Source organism: Petaurus breviceps, unplaced genomic scaffold, assembly GCF_028583685.1.
Source record: "Petaurus breviceps papuanus isolate PSGF00001 unplaced genomic scaffold, PetGlider_PUasm1.0 164, whole genome shotgun sequence".
NCBI lineage: Eukaryota > Metazoa > Chordata > Mammalia > Diprotodontia > Petauridae > Petaurus > Petaurus breviceps.
This window is the reverse complement of record NW_027185735.1, coordinates 1,690,473-1,707,823: the sequence shown is the minus strand read 5'-3', so window position 1 is coordinate 1,707,823 and position 17,351 is coordinate 1,690,473. Positions and strand designations below refer to the sequence as shown.

At 34.8% G+C, this 17,351-nt stretch overlaps 1 protein-coding gene across 1 annotated transcript in view; it reads right to left on the bottom strand.

Annotated features, from left to right (window-relative positions):
- MDGA2 (MAM domain containing glycosylphosphatidylinositol anchor 2) overlaps positions 1-17,351 on the bottom strand; it is a 990,863-nt gene that overhangs the window by 10,546 nt on the left and 962,966 nt on the right. Inside the window, exon 16 of the mRNA XM_069082199.1 lies at positions 3,380-3,485. Within this exon, the coding sequence (XP_068938300.1) occupies positions 3,380-3,485 (106 nt within the window). The remainder of the gene's footprint in view (positions 1-3,379; positions 3,486-17,351) is intronic.

Below are 17,351 nucleotides of genomic sequence, written 5' to 3'. Positions count from 1 at the left end.
TGTGAATGGCATGATGAGGTATTTTTATGAGAAATGTGAAAATAGATGTAAGAATTGACAATTTTTTGAATTTGTTGGTGAATGATGTAGAAACACAGTAAGTTCTCTACCCTTGCTTCCTCACCCCCCTCCTTTTTTAAGGAAATATTAAGAAGTAACTATTTCTTTAGTCTAAAGCCATTTCTAGATTTACATGAATGAAAAAGCCTTATTATTACTTTTAATCAAACTTCTAAGAAAAACAATATCATTTGATATCATTCTTATCAAATGTTAAGCCAGTTTCTAACCCACCCTATGTCTCCTGATTCTATTCAACCAGGAAGGGACTCTACCCTGAAGTTATTAGGGTAATGATCACAAAGAGAAGGAAGTTTTTAATTATTTCACTTAATGGGAGTACTTCTTGAGCTCATTTTTAACCAAATGGAAAGAAGATTCCTTAGAGGGAGTGGTCAAAATGGCATTAAGTAGTTTAGGGAAATGATTTTTCACTCTGTGAGCTCTTCCCATCTTTTAAACTGAATTATTCTGATATTGCTAACTAAACTTTGAATTTATGCTTAATAATCTTGACTGTGAAACTTCATCTTTGAGAATACTGCAAATTATTATTCTAAATTGCTAAGCCATTGGGAAACTATCCATTTTAGAATTAGAATTAGTATAAAAAATAAATTCCTTAAGGTAGTTTAATTGTTTGAATTTTCGCTGCATATTCCCACTGGACTGGAATCAATTACCATGTTTTATATGACTATAAATTCTCTAAGCATGTTTGATTACATGTGATCATTTCAAAATTAATTATTTGATCTAATATTGCAAACTAAATAATTAGTAATGAAATAAACGAATACTGCAAACATAACCAGGTTATTCAGCAAATTTTAAGATGTTTTTTTTCCCCCTAAACTCAAAGTGTTTTTCTTTTAATTAAATAGTGAGAGTGAGTAGTCAAATACAACACTGAGATTTCAAAGTAGTGTGGATGGAAGAATGCCAGTGCTTGTGATGGTAAAAGGGAATTTTGGGAAAAGGTTAGCTTTTTTGAGAAAGATAATGGATTCTTTTTGGAAATGTTGAGATTGAGATGCTTATGAAAGACAGAGTTGAAATGTCCAATAGGCAGTGGAATTCACAAGTGGGATTAGAGCTCAAGAAAGAGACTCTGATTGGATTATTTATATGGATTATATATAACTTTGGGTGTCATCTGCATAGAGATGATAATTGAGCCCATGGTTCATGATGAGATCATCCCATCAGAGTACCTGTAGAGAAAAGATAAAAGAACTTTAACAGAACCTTGAGGTAAAGCTATAGTTAAGGAGTATGACATAAATGAAGGTCCATCAAAGGAGACTAAGGAGCAGAAAAACTTCAGAGAGGAAAAGACTGATTCATCTGGTCATGAGTATCAAATTTTAAATTAAAAAAAAAAGAAATGGCCTGATCCAGGATGAAATTCCAGCTTATTGTACTGTTTGAAATATTTCTCTCAGTCCCATTGAAAACTACTTGCAGTTTTTAGTCAAAATGTTTCATGATATAGACCACCTCAGCCTTTAGCAAACAATATGTCAAAGAACTTTGTCAATTTAATTAATATTTTTTCACCATGGATATAGTAATGCCAAATATCTGGAGTGGTAGGACATCTGACTCATTCTAAATTGACTTTTTTGGTGATTATGTAGACATATTAAAATGTTTATGGATCATCTTTTATTATTTCTATTTAGAAAGTTAACCTGAAGTATAGCTATTTATTTAGGTAATTATGCTAAGAAAGTCACTGAAATATCCAAACGAATTATCCCAATTTTTTTGACCAAGTTCTCCCAATACTAAACATACAATCCAAGGATGTCACTGATAAAAATAAAGATCTCATAACAAACACACCAAAAAAACTCACCAAAACACACGTTGCAGTACTTTTTATAGTAGCAAAGAACTAGAACAAAACAGTTGCCCATAGATTGGGAAATGTTTAAACAATTTGTGATAAACAATTATAATTGAAAATTACTTCACTTGACCTTGGGCAAGTCACTTAACCCCAAGTGACCCCCCAAAAAAGAAAAAAAAAGAAAAAGAAAATTACTGCACTGTAGGAAGTGATGAACATGAAGAATACAGAGAAGTTTGGTTAGAGTTATATGGACTAATACAAAATGAAGTAGGCAGAAGAAGAAAAAAAATGTATCTGACTACAATGATGGAAAGAACAATAACAAAAATGAAAATCAATGTTGTGAAATCATACAGACCAAGCTTGATCTTTAAGATCTTTGCAGTAACAGCAAAGTCTAGATGTAGAATTCTCCATATAATGGTGATTAAAAAAAAAGATTATTGTCTAATTTTTTTGAACTGTTCCCTTTCTGCTTTTTTATTCTTTGCTACAATGTGTGGCTCTCTTTGAGAAGTATATAGGTATATATTGGGAAATTATAAAAGAATTAATATGTTTGTATATATGTATATATCTAAAGCTGTCAGTTCAAAATTAAATATATATACATATGTACACATATGTGTATATATATATGTATATCCTATGAACCTATGTTTCTAACATATCTTATTATTATTTCAAACATCTGATCATCCACAGGTCATCAATAATATTTTATATATGGAGATAGGGGCAAATTGTTTCATTAATGAATTAGTTAAATGAGATAATTATGGACTCATAGCTATGTATTTAATTCCAAATTTATTTGCACTTTGCCTAGATGACTGAAATCTATTAAAATATTTTTAATAGAGCTATACTTTCAAGCCAAAATATTTTTTTTAATTTTTCTTGATAACAGAATTTTCTACTATAACAAGTAACATTTCTCCATCTTCTCTAAATTGTTTTTGGATTTGAAAAATATAACTTTAACTCATGACCAAAGCTGCTAGCCACCTCTAATGAAATAACTGATGGAATCTGGCTGCAGATCAAAGCATGCTATTTTTCACCTTTTTTTAATTCGTGTTTTCTTCCACATATTGACTATGGAAATATGTTTTATATGAATTGCACACGTATAAACTATATCAGATTGCTCACTGTTTCAAGGAGGGGGTAGAGAATTTGGAACTTATTTTTTTTAATGTTTTTTATATGTAACTGGGGAAAATAAAATATTATTTATGAGAGGAAAAATATGTTTATAAACTATTTTATTCCAAATTTATTAAAATAATTAGGTGAATTGTAAAGCAGTATAAAGTTTATGACTTAATATTATGTTATAAATATACTATGTATATATGCATATATACATGTAAATATACATATATACATATATATACACATAAATACATACACACATATCCTCTTCAAACCAATTCCTTGGGTGTAAGTGCCACTTACTTTTTGTAGTTAGATCTTGTTTTGCACATTCTCCTTCTGAAATTGATACATCATCAATGGCAATATCACCTTCTATACCAGGACCTCGAATACCTTCAAAGATAAGCTACAAAGGTAAATAAAATGAATTTAATCATACAAGTATGATTTGTATAATTTATTATCAGAAATTGATAATGCAAATTCTTAATTGTCATATATTCAGATGTCTTTTTTATATTGGTGTTTAATAAATTGTTAATTAGTTTACCATGGACCTAAATTCATATCAATTCTGATTGGACTTATGAGAAATATTAGCTCTTATATATAGGAGTAGTTATCCAGTCATTAGTAAAGCCAGGTTTCCAACCTTATTTTTGATTTTAAAAAATAATCTTGTTTTATGGGGAAAGAAAACAAGTGGAAGACAATCTTTTTTTTTTCAGAGATTTGCAGACTGAAATACATCCTGAGTGTATTTCCACAGCAAAGAGAGAAAATCTTACATATTTCCTTCTCTAGAATTTTAAAAAGTAGATCTACAATGGTAGATAGCTAAAATTACAATTTCTTTTGTTTTCTTTTTTTAGGGGGTAGGGGAGAAGGCAAGGCAATTGGGATTAAGTGACTTGCCGAAGGTCACACAGCCGGTAAGTGTGTCTGAGGTAGGATTTCAACTCAGGTCCTCCTGACTCCAAGGCCAGTGCTCTGTTCACTGTGCTACCTAGCTGCCCCTAAAATTATAATTTCTACACAGATCTGATAAAAAGAAAAGCAAAAGAAGCAGATGTGTTGAGAACTTTTTCACAACTAGAAAAATATCTGGTGTATCAGATTTCATTCATCCAGGAAGAAGCATTCCACTTCCATGTTCATTAATTCAGAAATTCCTTTTATCTGATTCTACCTTTCTATTGTTCCATCTGTGTACAGTGTTCCATCTTTGCAACAAATAAATATTATATAATCTTAACTTGGTCCTCATTTCAATAACGCAATCCTTTTACACATTCCTAATAGACTCACCCTCCCACTTGTCATGATGGTTAATCCAAAGTTTTTAACCTCCCTTCAAGGCACCCACTGTGCCTTCTCCCCCAAAACATTTCAGCTAAGAACCTCATGCTTCATTGAAAAAAAAAATTTGAAACCATTTGTGCTATAAGAAATGTAGAATATTATGAATAAAGGGAAGACTTCAATAAACTGATGCAGAATAAACAAAGTAGAAACAAGAAAACAATGACTACAATGTAAATGCAAAACAAAAACAACAAAACAATCGAAAGTAAACATAATAAGCAGGACCACAAAGAATTAATGATATTGATATATCATTCTTTGCTTTATCTTTCCCTGATTTGGGGGCTAGGACTATATTTCATTGAGTATGCTGAGTATTTTCTTTCTCAATGTCTGAGAAAAAATTGTATCTTTATTGGTACTATTTGTTCTTTAAAGATTAATATAATCCATTTCTTTTCAGAGGTTGGAACTCCACCAGAGTGGAACATTGCATAATTTTTCAGACTTGTTCTATATATTGATTAATTCTGTTATTTAAAAAAACATTCTTCCTTTAAAAATATTATTTGTTTTATGGAATGACTCTCTGGAAAGAATGAGGGAGGAGAAATGCAGGGACAAATTTAAATGTTGTCAAAACAAAGTATATGATTAAAATTTTATTTTAAAGAAAGATCTTTGGTGAATTAGGAGAGAGAAGATTTGGTAGAATTATGATATTTCAAAGCCAAATTGCAGAGAATTTAGAATTTAGTGATAGAAAACCAAGTGGAGGTATTGATTATACTTGGCTTCCTCAAAGAACTAAGGGGAAAAGACATAAAGGAAAATAGCTAGCAAAGGAAGGATTTTTAAGAGATCGAGGTATATAGGTATGTTTGTAGGCCTCAGGGAAGAAACTAGGAGACAGGGAATAATTGAAGACTACAAAGAGAGAATTTGCTGACAAATACAGTAAAGTGATATGAAATGCTAGGAAAATCATTAAAATGTATCACAGATACTTATAAAAGTGCCATAGCAAAGAACAGAGCCACCTTTTCATGAGAGAGAAGGGTAATGGAAGAGATAATTTGGAAAGACATCTGAGTGATGTGAAGTGAGGAGGGAAGAGAGCTACAGTCACATAGCTAGTATGAGAAATAGTCCCAATCCCCAACATTTCTTATAGCACAGTGATCTTTTATTAAATTAATGTACCACAATATCTTTAGTCTTTCCACAGAGAATGAACATCTATTTTTCTCACTTATTTGTTATTGTAGTAAGTACTTTTATAAATATGATGTATATGATAACTTTCTTTTATTAATGGCCTCCTTGGCTTATTAGCTTACTAGTAGACTCTCAGGATCAAAAAGTATGGGCATTTTAGTTACTTTAGTTTTATTTTGTAAATTCACCCTAATTTCTTCAATCATTCCCTTTGCTTCTTTGTCTCTTCTCTTGGAGCTCTTCTTTTTCTTGAGAAATTACAAGAATAATTTTTCTTGTTCAGAGTACATCATCCATCCCCTTCTATATCTGATTTTCCTTGCCCATTTTTATGCAATGTCCCATTCTGCAACTTAGTCTTACAAGAAACAATAATTTACCTGAAGGTAGTTTGGGAGGGCAAGCTGTATAATTTAGTGTGTGGTTCAAGCCTATTTCGCCACCAATATTTATCCTATCTATACTTTTCTTTTACCATTATCTCCTTGCTCACATTTAGAAAGAAATATCTTAATAGATCTTATTTTTTGTAGTTGTTTTAACCTCATAAGTATCTCTATTCTAGCTTCCTCCCTGCCTCCCCCCCTTAATAATCTCTAGAGGCAGAATGAAGATGGTAGAGAAAAGAAACAGATTTGCCTCCTGAACTCTTTCAAATTTGTCTACACACATTTTAAAATAACACATCAAAATGAATTCTCTAACAGCAGAACCCACAAAAGGATGAGGTGAAAATTTTTCTAGGAAAGGTTTGTACTACCTTTCTGTACTGCTTTGGGCACAACTGAATTGACAACAGTGGCTTTTGGAGCTCTGAGTTCACCGATGGTAAGGGACAACTGGTCAGAAGGAGACTGAAAATTTATATTTGCTGTTACTTGGTGTAGGACTCTGTTGCATTGCCCACACATGGATCTAGGCAGTCTATAGCAAAAGGGGCAATATCACACTAGAGCTGGTGACTGCCAAGGAGAGGCACCCTGATTACAGTTCCAATGTGGAATAGAACAAAGCACAAGCCAGAAGAGAAGTAAACACATCTCTCCATATATCATACCAACTTGGAAGAACTTAAAATTTAAAGATCCTCAGAAATAGCTTTGAAAACAGCTACACAAAAACACTTCAAGCTCGGGAAAGAAACCCCTCAAGCCCAGAGCAGAGAAGAACTTTAATATAAAGTTAAAACTCAAAAAAGGGGCTAGAAGAATGAGCAAACAAACAAACAAAAAAGGAAGCTGACCATAGAAAGTTACTCTGGTTACAGGGAAGATCAAAACACAAAATCGGAAGAAGACAACAAAGTCAAAGCTGCTGCATCCAAAGCCTCAAAGAAAAATGTAAATTGGTTTCAGACAAAAAAAAAGAAAATAAATAATTCTTGGAAGAGCTCAACAAGGAATTTTAAAAGTAAATAAGAGAAGTAGAGGGAAAAATCAGAAAAAAAATTATAGCAATATAATAAAATGATGAAAAAAGACAACAGCTTGATAAAGGACTCCCCAAAATATTACTGAACAAATTAATACCTTAAAAAAAAGAATAAGCCAAATGGCAAAAGAGGCACAAAATCTACTGAAGAAAACAACCACCTTAAAAAGGAGAATTAAAAAAGTGGAAAAAAAATCCACTGAAGAGAACAATTGCTTAAAAAGCAGAATTGACCACATGGAAAAGATGTACAAACATTCACTGAATATAAGAACTCCTTAAAATTTGAATTGATCAAATGGAAAAGGAGGTAAAAAGTCTCACTGAAGAAAATAATACCTTAAAAATTATAATTGGGCAAGTGGAAGCTAATGACTCCATGAGACATCAAGAAACAATAAAAAGAATGAAGAAATAGTAAAAGAAAATGTGAAATAACTCTTTAGGAAAAAAACTTACTTAAAAATAGATTAAGGAGAGATAATTTAAGAATTATTAAACTACCTAAAAGCTATGATTTAAAAAGAGCCTGGATTTCATCTTTCAAAAATTTGTCAAGGGAGACTGCCTTGATGTCCTAGAATGAGAGGGTAAAATGGAAATTTAAAGAATCCCACCAGTCACTTATAGAAAAAGATCCCCAAACAAAAACTCCTAAGAATATTGTAGTCAAACTATAGTACTCTCTGGTTAAGGAGAAAATATTGCAAGAATCCAGAAACAATTTATATATCATAAAGGCACAATCTGGATAAAATAAGATTTAGTAACTTTGATATTAAAGGGCATTAGAAGGCTTAGAATATGATATTCTGGAAGGCAAAGGAGCTAGGATCACAACCCAGAATCAAGTACCCATAAAAACTGAATATAAGCCTTCAGAGGAAAAAAATGGATATTTAATTAAATAGAGGACTTCCAAGCATTCCAGAAAATTAATGAAAAGACCAGAGCTGAATAGGAAATTTGACACTCAAATACAAGACTCAAGAGAAGCATATAAAGGTAAATATGAAAGAGAAGCAGCAAGGAATTGAATAAGATTAAACTTTTTACATTCCTACATAGGAAGATATTAGTAATCCCTAATAACTTTATAATTATTAAGGTAATTATAAGGAGTATACTTAGAGGTCATGGGTCTAAATTGAATATGATGGAATGACATCTAAAAGAGAAAATGAGTGCATGAGAAAGAGGAATGCAGTGGCAGAAGAAAGAAGGGAAAATAGAATAGGGGGGAAAATAGCTCACATAAAAGAAGTGTAAAGTAACTTTTTTAATTGAGGGGAATATTAGTAATCCCTAATAACTTTATCATTATTAAGGTAATTATAAGGAGTATACTTAGAGGTCATGGGTATAAATTGAATATGACATCTAAAAGAGAAAATGAGTGCATGAGAAAGAGGCATGCACTGGCAGAAGAAAGAAGGGAAAATAGAATAGGGGGAAAATAGCTCACATAAAAGAAGTGTAAAGTAACTTTTTTTTAATTGAGAGGAAGATAGGGGAGTAGATGGTGCATAGTTTTAACCTTATTCTTATCCAAATTATTCCAGAGAAGGAATACACACACACACACATACATGCATATATACATACATACATACATACATACATATATATATAAAATGTCTCACCTCTTTTTATGGCAGCAAAGAAACAGAAGTTAAGGGAAATTAAAGGAATGTTCATGGATAGCTGAGTGGTGCTGTGGGATAGAAGGCTAGACCTGGAATCAGATAGACTTATCTTCCTGAGTTTGAATTTAGCCTTAGACAGTTGCTAGCTGTGTGACTCTTGCAAGTCACTTAACCCTGTTTGCCTAAGTTTATTCCTCTGTAAATAAATTGTAGAAGAAAATGTCAAAGTACTTAGAGTATTGCCAAGAAAATCGCAGATTTGGGGGGTAGGGGCAGAATGAAAATGAAGAGAGAAGGTAGGAACTTGCCTCAGCTCTCCCCCAAACCCCTTCAAAGAACTTTCAGTAATGCCCTAAAACAAATCTTGGAGTGACAAAATCCACAAAATAATGGGGGTAAAACAGTTTTCCAGCCCACTATAACTTAACAGTTTGCCAGGTGAGAGGAGAGTACAGTACAATGCAGGCTGCAGTAATATAGACCAAGAACAGGGCTTGGGAGTGAATGAATAAGCAGCTGCAGTGGCTGCTTCTAGAGTTGTCAGTCCACAGACAGTAAGGGGTTTGAATAACTTAGTCAGAAGGAGATTGGAGACTGGCACTGAGCACAGGACTCTTTTGCTTTGGCCATTCTCAGATCCTCAGTCCCAGGATGAGGAAGAACACTTTCACACCAGAACTTGCAGAGGCCCTTATCGCTCTTCCAGGACAGGAAACAGTAGTCATGGTAACTCATAGACCAGAGTGCAGGCTAGAAGGGTAGTAAACACACCTCCCCTTAGATCATACCACCTTGAAAAACTGAAAACTTACAAGTTCCTAGAAGCATCTCTGAAAATAGTTGGACAAAATCCCTAAAGCTTGTGATCAGTGCACCTTCCTCCCTGGAAGCAGGGCTTTACTTCAACAAAGAGTTAAAAGTCAAGAAAGAGACTAGGAAAATGAGCAAAAAACCAAACAAAAAAACCAAATAAATTCTGAACATAGAAAGTTACTATGGGGAGAATAACCCACACTCAGAAAATAAAAAAAAGTCAAAGCTCCTACATTGTGAATTGGTCTCAGGCCATGGAAGGGCTCAAAAAGGATTTTTACAATAAATTAATAGAGGTAGAAGAAAAATTTGGAAGAGAAATGAGAGTGAGGAAAGAAAACTATTAGAAATTAGTAAATAGCTTGGTAAAGGAGGCACCCCCTCAAAAAAGCTAAAGAAAGTAACACTTTAAAAAGCAGAATAGGAAAATGATAAAAAAAAAAAAAGGTGCAAATATCCAATGAGGAGAAGAGTGCCTTGAAAAGCAGAATTGACTAAGTGGAAAAAGATATAAAAATTCACCAAAGAGAAGAATTTCTTAAGTAGCAGATTTGACCAAATGGAAAAGGAGGTGAAAAGCCTTAGTGAAGAAAATAGTGCCTTAAAAATTCACCAAATGAAAAAGAGGTACAAAATCTCACTGAAGAAAATAATTGCTGAAAAGTTAGAATTGAGCAAGTGGGAGCTAATGACTCCATGAGACATCAAGAAATAATTTAAAAACCAAAAGAATGAAAAAAGAGAAGACAATGTGTAATATCTTATTGGAAAAACAACTCACTTGGAAAATTGATCCAGGAGACGTAACTTAAAAATTATTGGACTACCTGAAAGCCATGATAAAAAAAAAAGAGCCTGGACATGATCTATCAAGAAATTATCAAAGAAAACTGTCCTGATGTTGTAGAACCAGAAGGTAAAATAGAAATTTAGAGAATCCACTGATCTAGGAGATTTCAAAAAGAAAACTCCCAGGAGAATTATAGTCAAATTACAGAACTTTGGGGTCAAGATAAAACATTGAGGGGCAGCTAGGCGGAGCAGTGAATAGAGTACCAGCCCTGGAATCAGGAAGACCTGAGTTCGAATCCAGCCTCAGACACTTAATACTTACTAGCTTTGTGACCTTGTGGAAGCCACCCCCAATTGCACTGCTTTCCCCCCTTCAAAAACAAAACAAAACAAAAAAATATTGAAAGCAGCCAGGAAGAAACATTTTAAATATCATGAAGACACAGTAAGGATAATGCAAGAATTAGCAGCTTCTTCATTAAATTATTGTATGGTTTGGGATATGATATTCTGGAGAGCAATTGAGTTAGAATTAGAACCAAGAATCACTTCCCCAGAAAAAACTGAGTACAATCCTTCCTAGGGGAAAATTGGAATTCAGTGAAATAGAGGGCTTTTGAGCATTCCTGATGAAAAGACTAGAGCTGAATAGAAAACTGAATTTTCAAATACAAGACTCAACAGAGCACAAAAAGATAAACAGAAAAGAGAAATAATAAAGGGCTTAATAAGTTTAAATTACTTACATCCATAAATGGAAAGATGATACTTGTAACTCATAAAAACTTTCATAATTACGGCAGTTAGGAGGTATATATGTAGAGTGGGAACAGATATGAGTTGAATATGATCAGATGATATATTTAAAAAAAATTGGGGATAAGAAAGAGGAATGCACTGGGGAAAAGGAAAGATAGAATTATCTCACATAAAAGAAGCAAGAAAGAGCTATTTCAGTGTAGGGAAAGATGGGGGAAGTACTGGGGGAGTGCTTGAATATTCTCTCTTTGGAATTGGCTCAGAGAGGGAATAACATACACACTGAATTGGGTATAGAAATCTTTCTTACCCTACAATAAGGTAGGAGGGGAAGGGGATAAGCGATGGGTATAGGTGCTCATAGAAGAGAGGGCAGATGGGGGAGACAATATTCAGAAGCAAAACACTTCTGAGAAGGGACAAGGTGAAAGTAGAGGGAGAATAGAAGGAATAAGGGGGAGATAAAATGCAAAGAAATACAGTTAGGAAGGGGGGGTGGAACTAAAATGGCAGCATAGAAGCAGAAAAACTCCATAAGCCTCCCTCATAACCTCCTCAAATAGCCATAAAATATGACTCTAAACAAATTTTAGAGCTACAGAACCCACAAAGTGAGAGAAAAAAATACCCCAGTGAAGTCAGCCTGGCAGGCTTACAGGAAGGATCTGTCCCAATGAACTGGGAGCCAAGCCCAGGCCCACATGAGCCATCAGTTTTAGCCCCAAGGCAGCCCCAACAAGCAGAAGCTGGAGCAGAGTTTGGGAGAGTTAATCACAGGTAGCTGTTGCAGTTTCCAGACTTATCAACCCATAAATGCCAAAGAGCAAGTAAAAGGTCAGTGTGGAACTCTGTTGGAACTGAACTTGAAGGGAGATCATGGTCCAGCCTCTGCCACCAGGGCAAGAAAGCAGCAGAGGTGTGATGGCTTTGCAGCCCCTGGCCTGAAGATTGTAAGGGGACCAAGCAACCATTCACAAGGTAATTGCTCTTGCTTTAACCTGCTTGGATCTGAATCACTGTCTTGGGTAGAGGTCCTGGGGTGTGTGGCAAGTGGGCCAGAGCTTATAGGGGTTGCAGAGAGGGCACACAACTAATAGCTCCAGCATTTGAGAAAACCCCAGCAATTTGGGACAAAGCTTCTCTTTGGAAGCAGAGATCTACTCTGGCAAAGAGCTCAAAAGTCAAGTAATTCACTGGAAACATGAGAAGGCAGAGGAAGAAAAGCAAGCAAGCAATCAAATCTTAGATTCCTTTTTGGGGGACAAAAAGGATCAAAGCATGGATCTGGAGGAAGTCAAAGAAGTCAGAACTCCTGCATCAAGCTCCTTCATCAAAAGCTTCCAAGAAAAATATAAACTGATTATAGGCCATGCAGAAACTCAGGAAAGATTTTGAAAATCAAGTACTAGAAGGGGAGGAAAAATTGGGAAGAAAAATGTGAATGATGCAAGAAAATCATGAAAAGCAAGTCACCAACCTGATTGAAGAAAATAATACCTTAAAAATAGACAAACTCAAATGGCAAAAGAGGTTCAAAAAAGGCAATTTGGAGAAGAATGCCTTAAAAAGCTGAATTTACCAGATGGAAAAGGAATTTCAAAAGCTCACTATAGAGAATCATTCCTTCAAAATTACATTGGAAAAAATGGAAGCTAATGGTTTAATGAGAAATCAAGATACTATTAAACAGATCCAAACAAATGAAAACAAAATAGGAGATGAGAAATATCTCATTGGAAAAATGGCCGACCTGGAAAATAGATCCAGGAGAGATAATTTAAAAATTATTGGATTGCCTGAAAGCCATAACCAAATAAAGGCCTAGAAATCATCCTTCAAGAAATTCTCAAGGAAAATTGCCCTGATATTCTAGAACCAGAGGGCAAAATAGAAAATGGAAAAATTCACCAATCACCTCTTGAAAAAGATCCCCAAAAGAAAACTCCTAGGAATATTATAACCAAATTCCACAGTTTTTGGGTCATGTAGAAAATATTCCAAGTAGCTAGGAAGAAATTTGAGTATTATGGAAACACAATCAGGAAAACACAAGACCTAGCAGCTTCTACATTAAGGGACCACAGGGCTTGGAATTTGATATTCTGTAGGTCAAAGGAGCTAGGATTAAAACCAAGAATCATCCACCCAGCAAAACTAAGTATCATGTTTCAAGGAAAAATGTGGTCATTCAATGAAAAAGAGGACTTTCAAGCATTCTTGATCAAAAAACCAGAGTTGAAAAGAAAATTTGACATTCAGATACAAAAATCAAGAGAAGCATAAGGAACTTATGAAAGTTGAACTATTTACATTTCTACATGGAAAAACTATAATTGTAACTTATTAAACTTTTCTCAGTATGAGGATAGTTGAGGGGAATATAAATGTATATTTTTGTATACATATATATGTATATATATATATGTCTATATAGGAGGGTATATGTGCATAAGAATGCACATGTGAGTGTGTGTATATATGTGTACATGTATACATGGACAGAGGGCACATGATCAATTGAATAGGAAGTAGTGACACCTAAAAAAATAAAACTAAGAGGTAAGAGAGGAATATACTGAGAGGAGGTAGGGAGAGACAGAATGGGGTAAATTATCTCACATGAAAGAGGCAAGGGAAAACTATTACAATGGAGGGGAAGAACAAGAAGGCAAATGGGAATGGGTCAACTTTACTCTCATTGAATTTGGCTTAAGGAGGGAATAACATGCACTCTAAATTGGATATCTTACCCTACATGAAAGTAGGGGATAAGGGGATTATAGATGGGAAAGCAGATTGGGCAGGGAAGGTATTTAGAAGCACACACTTTTGTAAAGAGACAGGGTCAAAATAAAGAATAGAACAAGTGGGGGATGTGATAAGATGGAGGGAAATATAGTCAAGTCTTTCACAATATATCCACTATGGAAATGTTTTGTGTATCTACATATATACAAGCCTTATTGAATTGCTTATCTTCCCAGTAAGGGTGAGTGAGGAGGGAATAAGGGAAAGAATCTGGAATTCAAAGTTTTAAAATCAAATGTTTAAAAATATATTATTATCATTGTTATTTTACATGAAACTGGGAAATAAGATATACCGGCACTGGGATATGGACATCCATCTTGCCCTACTGGAAAGACTGAGGGGGCATGTGGGAAAATATAGGAGAGAACTGATTGGGGAAGGTGATATTCGGTGGGATTGCTGTTTTGGGGTGGTGGTTAGGATAAAGACTGGGAGAAAGTTTGTAACTCAAAATTCTGTGAAAATGAATGTTTTAAACTAAAAATAAACTAAAAAAATACAGTTAGGAATCATAATTGTGAAAAAATAGCAACAAGTTTCTCTGATAAAGGTTTATCTTCTTAATATAAGCCAAATTTATAAAAATAACAACAAAAATAACAATTCCCCAGCTGACAAGTGATCAAAAAATGTGAAGTCAGTTTTCAGATGAAGTATTGAAGATATCTATAACCATACGAAAAAACAAAATATTCTGAATCATCATTGGAGTAATGCAAATTAAAACTACATTGAGGTACAACTTCACATATATTAGACTGGCAAAATCTATAAAATTATAGTCCAGGCAGCTCCAACTCCCACCTCCTCCAATTCATGTAAAAAATGACTCTAGACAAACTGTGGAGCCAGAGAACCCACAAAATGACACAGAGAAGCTAACCTCTCACTGAGGACAGGCTGGCAGGAAGCGACCGGGTCAGTGCTCTGGGAGGCAAGCCCAGCCCCACTTGAGCCCAAGGTTTTAGCCTCAGGGTGGCCTGACCATCCCCCTGGATGGTCTTAATCCCAGCTCCCCCAGATGGAGGGACTTCAGATCACCATCAGCTGTGGTGGTTTCCAGAATTATCAACCCATAGATATTAAGGACAAAGTGAGAAGTCAGTGCAGTGTGGACTTTGGTACCTGGTAATTCAGGAGTGAGGTCTGGCCTTTACCCCCAGGATGAGAAGCAGTTGACTCTCCTAGGCCTTGCAGCCATCTGCCATGTAGCTGCTTCAGAGCTCCTGGTCTGCAGATAGTAGGGGGACCAAGTGACCAGTCTGAGGGGTAATTGATCTTGCTTTATCCTACTTGGATCTGGATTGATGTCTAGGGTGGAGGTCCTGAGGTGCATGAACAGTTTGCCAGAATGTGTAGAGGCTTCAGATAGGGCATCCAACTAATAGCTCCAGCAGCTGTGAAAACCCCAGTATTTGGGATAAAGCTCCCACTTATGGTAGTAGAGTTCTACTGTGGCAAAAGGCTCAAAAGTCAAGTGATTGAGTGGCAACATGAGCAAGCAAAGGAAGCAAAGCAAACAGAGCAATTCAACATTACACTCATATTTTGTGGACAAAAAAGGAGCAAAGCATGGAATAGGAGGAAGACAGTGAAATTGGTATGCTTGCAAGGAAGGTTCCAAGAAAAATATGAGCTGGTTATAGGCCATTTAAAAGCTTTAAAAGGATTTGGAAAACCAACTCAGAGAAGTGGGGAAAAAATTGGGAAGAGAAATGAGAACAATGCAAGAAAATTAGGAAATGAGAGTCAACAACCTGACTGAAGAAAATAACACTTAAAAAAAGACTAACTCAGATGGAAAAACAGGCTCAAAAAGCCAATGAGGAGAAGAATGCCTTAAAAAGCTGAATTTGCCAGATGGAAAAAGAATTTAAAAAGCTCACTGAAGAGAATCAATCCTTCAGAATTAGATTGGAGCAAATGGAAACTAGTGACTTTATGAGAAATCAAGATACTATTGACAGATCCAAACAAATGAAAAAATAGAAGGCAATGTGAAATATCACTTTGGGAAAACCACTGACCTAGAAAATAGATCCAGGAGAGATATTTTAAAAATTACTGGACTACCTGATCAAAAAAAGATCCTAGAAATCATCCTTCAAGAAATTCACAAGGAAAATTTCCTCAATGTTTTAGAACCAGAGGGCAAAATAGATGTTGAAAGAATGCATCAATCACCTTCTCAAAAAGCTCCCCAAAAGAAAACTGCTAGGAATATTTTAGCCAGGTTCTGGAGTTCACAGATCAAGGAGAAAGTATTACAAGCAGCCAGGGAGAAACAATTCCAGTATTGTGGAAACACAATCAGCATAATTCAGGACCTGGCAAGCTTCTACACTGAGGGATCGAAAGGCTTGGAATATGATTCCAGAGGTCAAAGGAGCTGGGATTAAAACCAAGAATCACCTACCCAGAAAAACTGAGTATCATGTTTCAGGGGAAAATATGGTCATTCAGTGGAATAGAGAATTTTCAGGAATTCTTGATGAAAAATCCAGAGTTGAATAGATAATTTGACAGATACAAGAAGCAAGAGAAGCATGAGAAGATAAATAAGGAAAAGAAATCATAAAGAACTTATCAAATTTGAATTCTTTATATCCCTACAATGAAAAAAGTGATAATTGTAACTAATGAAACATTTTCCGTATGAGAGTTGAAGGGAATAGAAATGTATATGTGTATGTATGTATGTATGTATATATATATGTGTGTGTGTGTGTGTGTATACGTACAGATATATGTCTATATAGGTTATATGGGCATATGAATACATATGTGAGTGTGTGTATATATATATATATCTATAGGCATATATACACAGAGGACACAGTAGCAATTGAATAGAGGTAGGGATGATACTTAAAAGGTGAAATTAAAAGGTGAGAGAGGAATATAATGAGAAGAGATGGGGAGAAACAGTATGGGGTAAATTATCTCATAATAAAATAAAAAATCTCATAAGAGGCAAAGGAAAATTGTTACAATGGAGGGTAAGAACCGGAAGGCAAACGGGAATGAATTGACCTTATTCTCATTGAATTTGGCTTAGGGCGGGAATTACATACACACTAAATAGGGTATCTCACTCTACAGGAGAGTAAAGAGGAAGGGGAGGAGAGGAGGGATAATGGAAAGGAAGGCAGGCTGGGCAGGGAGGGAAGTTGGAAGCACCCACTTTTGAAAAGGGACACTATCAAAGTAGACAATAGAAAACTCGGGGGGGTGGGCTAGGATTTAGGGAAATGTAGTCATTCTTTCACAATATATCCAGTATGGAAATGTTTTGTATAGCTACACATGTACAACCTATACTGAATTATTTATCTTTCCAGTGAGGGTTGGTGACAAGGGAGGAAGGGAAAGAATGTTGAATTCAAAGATTTAAAATAAAATGTTTAAAAAAATATATATATATATATACATATTATTATCATTTTTATTTTTATTATTATTATTTTACATGTAACTGGGAAATGAGATATACAGGC